Here is a 13,679-nt window from a genome sequence, read left to right as displayed (position 1 = left end):
ACACAAAATTCAAAAACATTACAGAAAGTCCTCTAAGTTTCTAACATAACTGAACATTACATACTAACATTAACTAACAACATCTTTCCATTTACTGAAAAACACATAAAATAACACTTTAGTCCCTAATGGCGCTTTTCCACTGCATGGTACGGCTCAGTACGGTTCGGCTCGGCGCGGCACGGTTCGGCTGGCTTCGCTTTTCCACTGCATGGTACGACTCGGTACGGCTCAGTACGGTTCGGCTCGGCGCGGCACGGTTCGGCTGGCTTCGCTTTTCCACTGCATGGTACGACTCGGTACGGCTCAGTACGGTTCGGCTCGGCGCGGCACGGTTCGGCTCGCTTCGCTTTTCCACTGCATGGTACGGCTCGGTACGGCTCAGTACGGTTCGGCTCGGCGCGGCACGGTTCGGCTCGCTTCGCTTTTCCACTGCATGGTACGGCTCGGTACGGCTCAGTACGGTTCGGCTCGGCGCGGCACGGTTCGGCTGGCTTCGCTTTTCCACTGCATGGTACGGCTCGGTACGGCTCAGTACGGTTCGGCTCGGCGCGGCACGGTTCGGCTCGCTTCGCTTTTCCACTGCATGGTACGGCTCGGTACGGCTCAGTACGGTTCGGCTCGGCGCGGCACGGTTCGGCTCGCTTCGCTTTTCCACTGCATGGTACGACTCGGTACGGCTCAGTACGGTTCGGCTCGGCGCGGCACGGTTCGGCTGGCTTCGCTTTTCCACTGCATGGTACGGCTCGGTACGGCTCAGTACGGTTCGGCTCGGCGCGGCACGGTTCGGCTCGCTTCGCTTTTCCACTGCATGGTACGGCTCGGTACGGCTCAGTACGGTTCGGCTCGGCGCGGCACGGTTCGGCTCGCTTCGCTTTTCCACTGCATGGTACGGCTCGGTACGGCTCAGTACGGTTCGGCTCGGCGCGGCACGGTTCGGCTCGCTTCGCTTTTCCACTGCATGGTACGGCTCGGTACGGCTCAGTACGGTTGGGCTCGGCGCGGCACGGTTCGGCTGGCTTCGCTTTTCCACTGCATGGTACGGCTCAGTTCGGCTCGGCGTGGCACGGTTCGGCTCGCTTCGCTTTTCCACTGCATGGTACGGCTCGGTACGGCTCAGTACGGTTCGGCTCGGCACGGTTCAGCTCGCTTCGCTTTTCCACTGCATGGTACGACTCGGTACGGCTCAGTGCGGTTCGGTTCGGCTCGGCACGGTTCGGCTCGCTTCGCTTTTCCACTGCATGGTACGACTCGGTACGGCTCAGTACGGTTCGGCTCGGCGCGGCACGGTTCAGCTGGCTTCGCTTTTCCACTGCATGGTACGGCTCGGTACGGCTCAGTACGGTTCGGCTCGGCGCGGCACGGTTCGGCTCGCTTCGCTTTTCCACTGCATGGTACGGCTCGGTACGGCTCAGTACGGTTCGGCTCGGCGCGGCACGGTTCGGCTCGCTTCGCTTTTCCACTGCATGGTACGGCTCAGTACGGTTCGGCTCGGCGCGGCACGGTTCGGCTCGCTTCGCTTTTCCACTGCACGGTACGGCTCGGTACGGCTCAGTGCGGTTCGGCTCGGCGCGGCACGGTTCGCTTTTCCACTGCATGGTACGACTCGGTACGGCTCAGTGCGGTTCGGCTCGGCGCGGCACGGTTCGGCTCGCTTCGCTTTTCCACTGCATGGTACGGCTCGGTACGGCTCAGTGCGGTTCGGCTCGGCGCGGCACGGTTCGGCTCGCTTCGCTTTTCCACTGCATGGTACGACTCGGTACGGCTCAGTGCGGTTCGGCTCGGCGCGGCACGGTTCGGCTCGCTTCGCTTTTCCACTGCATGGTACGACTCGGTACGGCTCAGTGCGGTTCGGCTCGGCGCGGCACGGTTTGGCTCGCTTCGCTTTTCCACTGCATGGTACGGCTCAGTGCGGTTCAGCTCGGCGCGGCACGGTTCGGCTCGCTTCACTTTTCCACTGAATGGTACGGCTCGGTGCAGCTCAGTGCGGTTCGGCTCGGCGCGGCACGGTTCGGCTCGCTTCGCTTTTCCACTGCATGGTACGACTCGGTACGGCTCAGTGCGGTTCGGCTCGGCGCGGCACGGTTTGGCTCGCTTCGCTTTTCCACTGCATGGTACGGGTCAGTGCGGTTCGGCTCGGCGCGGCACGGTTCGGCTCGCTTCGCTTTTCCACTGCATGGTACGGCTCGGTACGGCTCAGTGCGGTTCGGCTCGGCGCGGCACGGTTCGGCTCCGTTCGCTTTTCCACTGCATGGTACGGCTCGGCGCGGCTCAGTACGGTTGGCTCGGCGCGGCACGGTTCGGCTCGCTTCGCTTTTCCACTGCGTGGTACGACTCGGCTCGGCGCGGCACGGCTCGGTTCGCTTTAGCTCGGTTGCTTTTCCTCTGCAGTTAGTGCCGCTTCAAAGTGTGTGGGATTATGACTGATGGTTATATTTTATCCGCTCCTCTGCAAACAACAAGAGGAACGTCTGCACTACTCGTCCACTGACCACGATTCAGCCATTTCTCTTTTGGAAGTTTTTTTTTTTTCAAGCAAATCAAGCAAGTAGTTTTAAAACAGGTGCTACAGCGGTGGCTGTTACTGGCTATTTAAATCTAGCGGGTTTGATGTCTCGCAAATACAATGATGCTGGTAGTGACGATTCTGTGTGTCTGACCATGTCTCTTCACCTGCACAAACCGCACCCAGGCACGAAAGATAGTGCCGTCCTTTTTCTCGTTAGAAAACCTGTGGACTCGATGTCCTGACAGGCCGGAGTTTTTGCAACCACAAACACAATAATTGACTATGACAATGATCAATTACAATACAAAAACTCCCGAAAACACTGACTCACGACCGCTCTGACTGAACACACGCTACTCTGCGCTGCTGAGGCTTCCTTTCGTGACGTAAAATGATGCGATGTTTAAAAAAAAGCCAGTGTCAAAGTAAACGCACACTTTAACTAATAAATTGGTGCCCTTATGTCATTTTAAAACATTTAAAATCCTGCATTAACTTTTCATATGGTATTTTCATACAAGGTTATATATTAATTTTGATTTTCTTACCTGCAATATGCTCTTTAAATTATTTATTCTAACCAATTGAAACAAAAAAAATGTATTCAAATGAATTAAATATTTGTTAAATAGACTGCAGCAACAGACATTTTGTCAGAACCTCTAGTAAATTATTACGATTAGTTTTCTACTCAGAATCATGAGAGGACTGTAATCTCTGTTTTAAAGAAACAATTCTCCATATCCAGAATCGTGCAGCTCATCGAGTAAGTAACCTGCACTTAACACAGTGAGTCAACATTAATGTTATGAAGCGACGAGAATACTTTTTGTGCTCAAAAAAAAAAAAATAATGACTTTATTCACAATCTCTTGTGGGGTTGAGACTCGACACGAAAAAAAAAAGCATGTTGGCATCAGCCCATAGAACCACGTTCCTGGAAGTGGTGTTGGACTCGGTCACGATGCAAGCACAATTGTCTCCTGCACGGATTGAGTCCATCCTGATAACGGTGACCAGGATAAAGCTAGGCCAGTTTTACAGTCTACATCACTCTAAACCATTTTCAGAGAGTGTTAGGGCTCTCCCTCCCTCCCTCGCGGCTGGGGCGGGTCATGGATGGCAGGGCTCTGAGGAGCTTCTGCCCAGAGCTCAGGGGTTACCACGCAGACAATGTGTCGGTGGTCTCCTACTTGATTCATCAGGGGGTTCTGAGATCGTGCCCTCTATCCAGATTGGCGCATCAGATCCGGTGGTCCCAGGGGAAACTTATCTCTCAGAGCAATGCACGTCCCAGGGGACCAGAATCAGGGAGCAGACATCCAGTCGATATGCGAGAGGATCAGCCCACTGGAAATGGATTTGTTGGCGTCTCGAGGGACGTCCCACTGTTCACTGTGGTTTTCACAGGCCGGGGGCTCAATATTCATCCTCGACCAGACCTGTGGATACTTTTGGCCTGGCCCCTGAGGGGGCTCAGTACTGAGAGGCTGGGCTGTCGGCTGGAGTGGTTGAGACTATACTCAGTTCCAGAGCTCCTTCCACGAGGAGATTGTACGTCCTAAAGTGGAATGTGTTTCCACTTGGTGTAAAGAGCGTGAGGTGGACCCAGCTAATTGCCCGGTTGGCTTCAGTGCTGGAGCTCCTCCAAGATCGCTTCTCAGCCGGTCTTACCCCATCCACACTCAAGGTGTACGTGGCTGCCGTTGCAGCTTTCCACACTCCTCTGGGTGATGGGCCTCCAGGGAGACATCAGCTGGCCGTACGTTTCCTCAGTGGGGCTTGGAGGATGAGATCTGCGGCTCATACCAGAGTTCCCACATGGGACCAGCAGTGGTTCTGGAAGGGTTGGTCGAGGCCCCCTTCGAACCTCTAGAGTCAGCTAAGGCCAAGAACCTTTCCCTAAAGATAGCTTTTTTATTAGCCATTACTTCTCTGAGGAGAGTAGGAGATCTTCAGCTCTCTATATCACTTGAGTGCCTGGAGTTTGCTCACGGAGATATAAAGGATATCTTGCATCCCAGGCCGGGCTATGTGTCTAGTGCCATTTAATGTGGCACGGCCTACGGTTCTACAGGCTTTCATTCTCCACCTCACGTGACGGCGGATGAAGAAAGACTTCATTTGCTCTAAAGAATTATGTCCAGAGGTCTTCATGGTGGAAGTCAGACCAGTTGCTGGTGTTTTATCGGGTCGCCCAAGAAGGGGCTTCCCGCATCCAAACAGACCATCAGCAACTGAGTCGTTCAAGCTCTCTCTATGGCCTAGAAGGTGCGCAGTTTGCCTTCAACTTTGGCTGTGAGGGCTCATTCAACCAGAGGCATGGCATCCTCTAGAGCCCTCCTTTCAGGGTCCCTGATCCAAGAAGTGTTTGATGCGGCTGGATGAGCCACCCCTTACACTTTTATCAGATTCTATAGCCTGGACATTTCTTCTACGCCAGGCACTCTAGTGCTCCTAAGTGTGCCTGTGCACTGGGACAGGCAGGGCTCGATGTGGCATAGTAGGTACTCGTTCCCCAAAGTGACGTCATCGATGCAATGACTCGTTCCCTTTTCACGGAAAAGGGGTTTCAGTCGTAACCTGAGACGTTTTTGACTAAATAACTAGCGAGATGTATAATATTTCATGATGTAAGCAAAGCCAACGCAGGGATTATAAGCTGTTTGGTTTCAATTCTTTGACATGTTATCTAATTGATGATTAGTCTATTCTTGGGCCGTGGTTTAGAAGTCTATTAAATTTTCACTGACAGCCCAAATTTTGCCTTGTTTTAACCTAGACGTCAGGGCTGTGTTTGGATGGCTATTAGACGTTTTTACATTAAATACTGATCTGCTAATCATTATGTAGCCTAATGTGAAATAAGTTCATTAGTAAACATTAAGCACATTATAATCATATGTCTAACTATGTGAATATATATTAACTAATGATCTGTTAAGCATTATGTAATGTTTGTAAATTATTTATTAATGAAAGTTATTATAAAGAGTTAGGCTTATTTTATTTTATTTTCTAAAAGAGAATGATGATTGGATTGATAATGTCACTTACATCTTTCCAGAGATTGAGGAGTAGCTGCTCTGTCTGGAAGTCTGTGGCGTGGCCATTCTCACGGTGTCCTCACTTCAACACACCACCTACAAACACAACATTCATATCGTAAAGAGCTCACAAAACTTCAACACACCACCTACAAACACAACATTCATATCGTAAAGAGCTCACAAAACTTCAACACACCACCTACAAACACAACATTCATATCGTAAAGAGCTCACAAAACTTCAACACACCACCTACAAACACAACATTCATATCGTAAAGAGCTCACAAAAATTCAACACACCACCTACAGACACAACATTCATATCGTAAAGAGCTCACAAAACTTCAACACACAACCTACAAACACAATATTCACATAAGAGCCACACAGCAAACACACAGTCAGGCTTAAGCCAAAGCTGAGCCTTAGAGTGATGCTCTGCTGCCATCTAACGGCTCTACTTGAAAACTGTGTACACACACACACACACACACACACACACACACACACACACACACATATATATATATATATTAGGGCTGTAGCTATCAATTATTTTATTAATCCAGTATTTTACAGATTATTCCATCGATTAATCGGACAAAAAATGTGTGGTAAAAAATAGATCCAAGTTAACTTTATGCCCTAAAGAGCATTCCTTTAAAATGACTTAAAATAAAAATATATAAAAACAAGCAATAATACTTGGTGAAAATAAAGTATCAAAGTAAGTAATTATATGGGTTTTATTGAAGAACACTGTTAAAATACACCCATGTAAAATAAATTATATAAACTAATATAAACATAAATAACAAATGTGAAATGTTACTGTAAATAACAAATGCCTGCAGAGGGCGCCAGTGGCCTGGGGTTAGTTGTTCTTACTACATAAGGCATGATCAAATCCTTGTTTAAGATTGGCCAAACAACATTTAATTCAAATGTCAACTTAACCTTTAATATTTGGTCTCTTCTGTACGATACAATTTCTACAGCCACTGTAATTTCTTGAACAAGAACATGTGCACATCAAAACATAGAGACATATTTCTGTACTCTCCTCTGATGGCGTAGATTTACAAATTAGTTATGTTACAAATCTTGTGAGATGCCACACACTGCGTTTCCAACTGAAGTAAAGCATTGTGCTTCTCTGTGGACCCCAAAGAGGATATATTTATTTAACTGAATCGCAGCCTTTGTGATTTCATGATAGCACTATGTAATATTATGATTGTAAATAGTTTTTAATATATCGCATAGCCTTAGAAAGCGGTGTAATAATGCGGTTCATGGATTCTCGTCTGTGGAACACGCCACTTCTGGTATGTTGCCGGTTACTCGACACGGGTAAATTGCAATCGGGGATTTTTTTTTTAAATCGAGTTCTCAACTTTAATCGAGGAATCGTTACACCCTAATATATATATTTAGTGATTGGTCAGTGCAGTGTGACCATTATCTGAATGGCTGGAGTAGACTCGTTGGCTCGCTTTACTTTGGCTCGGTCTGCTTTTCCACTGCAGTTTAGTCCCGCTTCAAAGCGGGTAAGATTATAGGCTGATTATAGTAGTATTTCTTTTTTCAAGTTGCGAGCAACGGTCGTTTAAAGCAAGTCATTTAAAAAAGTTGTACGAACAAATGATACTGTGGTGGCTGTTGCTCACTATTTAAATCCAGCAGTTTTGGTGTCTCGTGTCGCAAATCCAATGACGATGGTAGTGACGATTCTCTCTGACCAATCAGTGATCAGCAGCGATCAGCGACCGAGCCATAGCATGCAGCGCAAACGCCAATATTTCAGAGATATGTGCTGTGATCCTCAAACAAATGTCAGGCAAAGTTGTGTTTGCAACATAAAAAATATATTTGTACATTATATCCTAAAATATATTTTTGGATCTCATTCTATTTTTCCGTGATTTCACTTGATTTCTGTTGTATTTGTGGAGCTGGGCAGTTTGTGGTCTTGTGTCTCTCCATGTGGTTTAACTTGCGTGATTGTACTGTACTGTTTGCTATCAGAAGAGCAGTTTTGCTGTGTGTTGGTGTAAATGCAGATGTAGCAGTGAGTGACGTGTGGTTTCAGTGATGTTTCTGCGGTTGAACGCTTCATCTTCCACCACTGATCGAAATTGAAGAGCTTCTATTCTCGTCCTGTCCTTTCCTCCATAGTAATTGTATTACTATGCCAAAAGAATATGCCTTATCTTCTGATTCCTGGCAGAACACCATCCATGACTCAGTAAGCTTTAGTGCTCATCCAATGCTATTTATTGATGTATCCCATTTACATTATTCAATTTACACAACCTGCTAACCCTGCAAGCCTGTCTCTCCTGACTCGTGTAATGCATAACTGGAACTGCATAAATGTGCTGGAAGCTGCTATCTATGATCTGGGACTATGAATAATGCCTTCTCAGTGACTCAGTGAAACACAGGTTTCTCCCACTCCCAAAAAAAAAAAAACTTTGGAGCTTTATGAATTAAGCAAGAACCCTTTTCTCTAAATCTGAACAGCTGAGCCAAACCTGTCAGTCGCAGAACAGAAGATAGACTAACAGAACCGATTTCAGGCTCAATTTTCACAGAATGTTAAGTTACTGTGCTTTGCCTTTGCGTGACATTGCTGTTACACAAAAACTACACAATTCAATACAAACCCCACAGAAGACCACCTCGCCATTCAGTAACAGACATGCACCTGGCTTTTGTCTTTCTTTGTGTGAAATGCATCAAAGTGTCTTGACAATTTAGGCCCATGTTATTCCACAAAATGAGTCAGATTACAGAAGCAATCAAAGCCTATATTGCATGTGATCGAAAGCTCAGTTCTGCTGCGAGCGGGATTGTTTCTGCTGAAAGCTCCCACTGGTGTGTCTTTCTCGAGAGCTCTCATTAAACCACCTACAACATGAAGTACACGAGTCAAGCGTGTCATGACCAGCAGCGTCCACGAGTGTCATGTCAAGAGCCATTGACCATGATCTCACCGTTTCACAATAAGAGCCAATTTCACTGGAATCAAGTGATGTTATAATGTGAGGACTACAGGCGGGCGTCACGTGCGACTTTCCTCTTTTTTTCAGCTGATTCTGACTCGTGCGACTGTTTTCCGGGTCGGCAGATTCTCAGCGTTGTCGTGCAGTGTGCCGGGAAGTGTGCCGGGAACGAGAGGTGATTACCCTTTCCCGACAGCCAATCGGATGGCCGGATGGATTTCTGGCTCGTCAGTAATGTTGGTCGCTCCTCGTGACTGTATCGCACGGCTGAAACCCCGGCACGGGTTTATGGCACATACTCACAGTATAGTGTGAGCACATATCCTGAGCTTTAGCTTTACATCGCATGCGTTCTACTCCTTCAGTGTGAGTATAATAATAAATAATAATAATACATTTTATTTAAAGGCGCCTTTCATGGCACTCAAGGACACCTTACAAAATTCATTAAAAAAAAGACATTAAACAATCAAACCACTACAGCAACAACATTAAATTATATAGGTATTTAATTACACACACATCACTGTGTATGCCCGCCTTCATGAAATACTGTGATTTACACATTTATGTAGATGAAGCTGTATAAAGCAGAGAGAGTAACTTAGCTTTATATGTCCATGTCTTGCAGGAAACTTCAGTCATATTCTGAAATAGATGATTCACTCTTGATTCTTAAAAAGATTCAGTTGAGTCTCTGTACTCAAATAATATTTGCAATCCAAAAGAATATTTGTGATGAAAGCTGTACATTTCTATAGACAGCAGGCTTGTGCACAATTCAAAATTGAATTGAGCATGACTCCTAAATTCCAATTCAATTCTTGAATTTGAATTGATGTCAAAAACAGGATCTAGAATTACAATTCAAATTTGAATTAAATGAAGCTGAATCGCAATTCAAAACAAATTCTAAGAAATTCAAATTAATTATTTTAAGTGAAGTGTTTAACAATGAAGCTTTACAGTATATGTCAGATATGATTGCATTACATATTCTATAATTGATATTAGATTGAACTACTTGTACAGATCACATTAACAGGAAATATTTTCTCCCAGCAATGAATGTTAAAAGCTCTAGTCACAGAACAAATAATTAAGTTTGATTTATTGTAATTGTAATTTTGTGGAACATGATAGAACATGCCTCCCAGAATTACTTTAGTAAATCTTTAGAAGAAAATAAAACTATTTTAGGTGGACATTTGTTTATATATTTCAGAATCAGAATCAGAAAGAGCTTTATTGCCAAGTGTGCTTGCACACACAAGGAATTTGTTTTGAATTATAAGAATAAAAAATATAAATATATGAGAATAAAAGTATCACAGTTAGGTTTAGTCAGAATAGACATTTCCAGATTTCCAGATTATGAACATATTTATAGTGTTTTGAATATGTATAAATAAATAAATCTACATATAAGTGTCACCTGAGTTGTAGGATATTGCACTAAACAGTGGGAGTATTGCACTTAAAGCATATGCCTTGGGAGGAGTGTTAAATGTTCAGAAGGGAAATTGTCTGTGGGAAGAAACTGTTCCTGTGCCGAGATGTTCTTGTGGCCAGTGATCTGAGTCTCCGTCTTGACGGTAACAGTTCAAACAGGTGGTGTCCAGGGTGAGTGGAGTCTGTGATGATTTTACCTGCTCTCTTCCTCACTCTGGAAGAGTACAGGTCCTGGAGGCTCGGCAGGGGGGCACCAGTAATCCTCTCCGCAGTCCGGACTGTCCGTTGTAGTCTCCTGATGTCTGATTTGGTAGCTGAACCAAACCAGACAGTGATGGAAGTGCACAAGACAGACTCAATGACGGCTGAGTAGAACTGAATCAGCAGATCCTGTGGCAGGTTGAACTTCCTCAGCTGGCGAAGGAAGTACAGTCTCTGCTGGGCCTTTTTCACAGTGGAGTCAATGTGATTGTCCCACTTCAGGTCCTGAGAGATGATAGTGCCCAGGAACCTGAATGACTCCACTGCTTCCACAGTGCTGTTCATGATGGTGAGTGGGGGGAGTGCTGGGCTATTCCTCCTGAAGTCCACGATCATCTCCACTGTTTTGAGCGTGTTCAGCTCAAGGTTGTTATAACTGCACCAGACAGCCAGCTGTTCAACCTCACGTCTGTAAGCAGACTCGTCACCGTTTCGGATGAGACCGATGACAGTGGTGTCGTCTGCAAATTTCAGGAGCTTGACAGTGGGGTCTTTAGAAGTGCAGTCATTAGAGTACAGGGAGAAGAGCAGTGGGGAGAGAACGCACCCTTGCGGGGCGCCAGTGCTGGTGGTGAGAGTCCTGGATGTGTGTTTCCCCAGTCTCACTCGCTGCTGCCGGTCCGTCAGGAAGCTGGTGATCCACTGACAGATCGAGGATGGTATGGAGAGCTGGGTCAGTTTGGCTGTGAGAAGACCAGGCATGATGGTATTGAAGGCCGAACTGAAGTCAACAAATAGGATCCTTGCATAAGTCCCTGGTCTGTCGAGATGTTGCAGGATATAATGCAGTCCCATGTTGACTGCATCATCCACAGACCTGTTTGCTCTGTAAGCAAACTGAAAGGGATCCAGCAGGGGTCCAGTGATGTCCTTCAGGTGGGCCAACACCAGTCTTTCAAACGACTTCATGACCACAGACGTGAGAGCGACAGGTCTGTAGTCATTAAGTCCAGTGATTTTGGGTTTTTTGGGGACAGGAATGATAGTGGAGCGTTTGAAGCAGCAGGGAACTTCACACTGCTCCAATGATCTGTTGAAGATCTGCGTGAAGACCGGGGCCAGTTGGTCAGCGCAGGCTTTTAATCAAGCAGATGAGATGCCGTCTGGGCCTGAGGCTTTCCTAGTCTTCTGTTTTTTGAAGACTCTGCTCACGTCCTCCACACAGACCTTAAGCTCAGGTTGGATGGCAGGAGGGGGGAGTAATGGGAGTGCAGGAGGTGATGGTGAATGTGTGAAGTGCAGATCAGACCGGGTGTGTGGTGTGAATGAGGGCTTTTCAAACCGGCAGTAAAATGAATTTAAATCGTCAGCCAGGTGTTGATTGTCCACAGATCGAGGGGATGGTGACTTGTAGTTGGTGATGTTCCTCAGGCCATTCCAGACTGATGATGGGTCGTTGGATGAAAACTGTTTTTTCAGTTTTTCAGAGTAGCTTCTTTTAGCAACTCTAATCTCCTTTGTCAGTCTGTTTCTGGCCTGGTTATACAAGATTGTATCCCACCTTCTGTAGGCATCCTCTTTGGCATGACGAAGGTGTTTGCGTTTCCCAGTAAACCATGGTTTATCATTAGTAAATGATAAGAATGTCCTGGTAGGAATGCATGTATCCTCACAGAAACTTATATATGATGTTACAGTATCTGTGAGCTCATCCAGATCGTTGGTAGCAGCTTTAAAAAACAGTCCAATCAGTGAAATCAAAGCAGGCCTGTAGATTCTGCTCTGCTTCATTAGTCCATCTTTTTACAGTCCTTATTACAGGTTTAGCTGATTTCAGTTTCTGCCTGTAGGTCGGTATGAGATGAACCAAACAGTGATCAGAGAGCCCCAAAGCTGCTCGTGAGCGGGAGTGATACGCATTTTTTATTGTGATGTAACAGTGGTACAGTATATTATGGCGCTTTTCCACTGCATGGTACGGTACGGTTCGGTACGGCACGCTTTGGCGCTTTTCCACTGCATGGTACAGTACGGTACGGCTCGCTTCGGCTCGCTTTAAATGGTACCATCTCTGTTGAGGTTCCAAGCGTACCGTACCGATACTAAAATGTGACGTGGAAGCACTGTAGATCACTGATCTACAATGGGTTAGACAGACAGAATCGTCACTACTAGCGTCATTGTATTTGCGAGACATCAAACCCGCTAGATTTAAATAGCCAGTAACAGCCTCCAATGTTTTAAAACTACTTGCTTGACTTGCTTGAAGAAACAACAAACTTGCTGCGAAAGAAGCGCAGATGTTCAAGAAGCGCTCTTGTTAGTGGCCGAGGAGCGGATGAACTATAATGATTAGTCATAATCCCACCTATTTTGAAGCGGTACTAATTGCAGTGGAAAAGCAACCGAGCTAAAGCGAACTGAGCCGTGCCGCGCCGAGCCGAGTCGTACCACGCAGTGGAAAAGCGAAGCGAGCCGAACCGTGCCGCACCGAGCCGAACTGTACTGAGCCGTACCGAGCCGTACCATGCAGTGGAAAAGTGCCATTACTGTCTCTGGTGGGACATGTAACGTTCTGTCTGTATTTTGGTAGTTCACGGGAAAGATTTGCTTTGTTAAAATCCCCAAGAATGATTAGAAGAGAGTCACGATAACTTTTTTCTGTTTCAGATATTTGTTCAGCCAGCTGTTGTAGCGCCGCGCTCACGCACGCGTCTGGAGGGATGTAAACATTCACGAGAATGAAAGAGGAAAACTCCCGAGGCGAGTAGAAGGGTTTACAGTTTATGAAATGTGCCTCTAAATTAGGAGAGCACATCTTCTTCAGTGTTGTTACATCTGAGCACCAACTTTCGTTAATGTAGAAACACAATCCACCACCTCTCGTTTTCCCCGTTAGCTCCGCGATGCGATCCGTTCGTAACAGCTGGAAGCCCGGCAGATGTATTGCGTTGTCCGGTATGGCTTCACTCAGCCAGGTTTCAGTGAAGCACAGAGCAGCAGAGTTTAAAATGTCCTTGTTAGTGCGGGTGAGGAGATGAAGTTCATCCGTTTTGTTAGGATGGGATCGGAGATTCGCGAGATGAATACTGGGGAGTGCAGTGCGGAGGCCGCGCTCGCAGAGTTTAACCAGCGCGCCGGCTCGCTTCCCGCGTTTGCGTCTCATCGTGCGTTTGAACAACACCGCTGCCCCTCCGACGAGAATGTCCTTCAAGACGTCCGAATAATCAAAAACTGTAGAAAAGTTATCTGGTGTGTGTTTCCTAATGTCCAGTAGTTCGTCTCTGGTGAAACTGATAGGAAAAGAATAACTAAACGCAGAACAAACGAACAAAAACAACACAATAGCTGGAGAGCCCCACACCGAGGCAGCCATCTTGGATATTACCATATATATATATTAGAACAAAATGTATGCATGGTTGAGGAGTGAGTTAACTTTAATGAAATTATGTTA

The 13,679-nt window shown here is 46.3% G+C and overlaps 1 protein-coding gene across 4 annotated transcripts in view; it reads right to left on the bottom strand.

Annotated features, from left to right (window-relative positions):
• Positions 1-13,679, bottom strand: part of insc (INSC spindle orientation adaptor protein) — a 191,487-nt gene that overhangs the window by 154,918 nt on the left and 22,890 nt on the right. For all 4 annotated transcript variants that reach the window (XM_077247158.1, XM_077247159.1, XM_077247163.1 and 1 more), the window contains exon 2: positions 5,567-5,652. In XM_077247158.1, the coding sequence (XP_077103273.1) occupies positions 5,567-5,622 (56 nt within the window). In that variant the 5' untranslated portion in view covers positions 5,623-5,652. The remainder of the gene's footprint in view (positions 1-5,566; positions 5,653-13,679) is intronic.

This window comes from Siphateles boraxobius, unplaced genomic scaffold (genome assembly GCF_051911475.1).
Source record: "Siphateles boraxobius isolate OS27281-9 unplaced genomic scaffold, OSU_SipBor_1 107, whole genome shotgun sequence".
Classification (NCBI taxonomy): domain Eukaryota; kingdom Metazoa; phylum Chordata; class Actinopteri; order Cypriniformes; family Leuciscidae; genus Siphateles; species Siphateles boraxobius.
The sequence above is the reverse complement of the archived record's forward strand: the minus strand, read 5'-3'. Positions and strand labels throughout refer to the sequence as shown.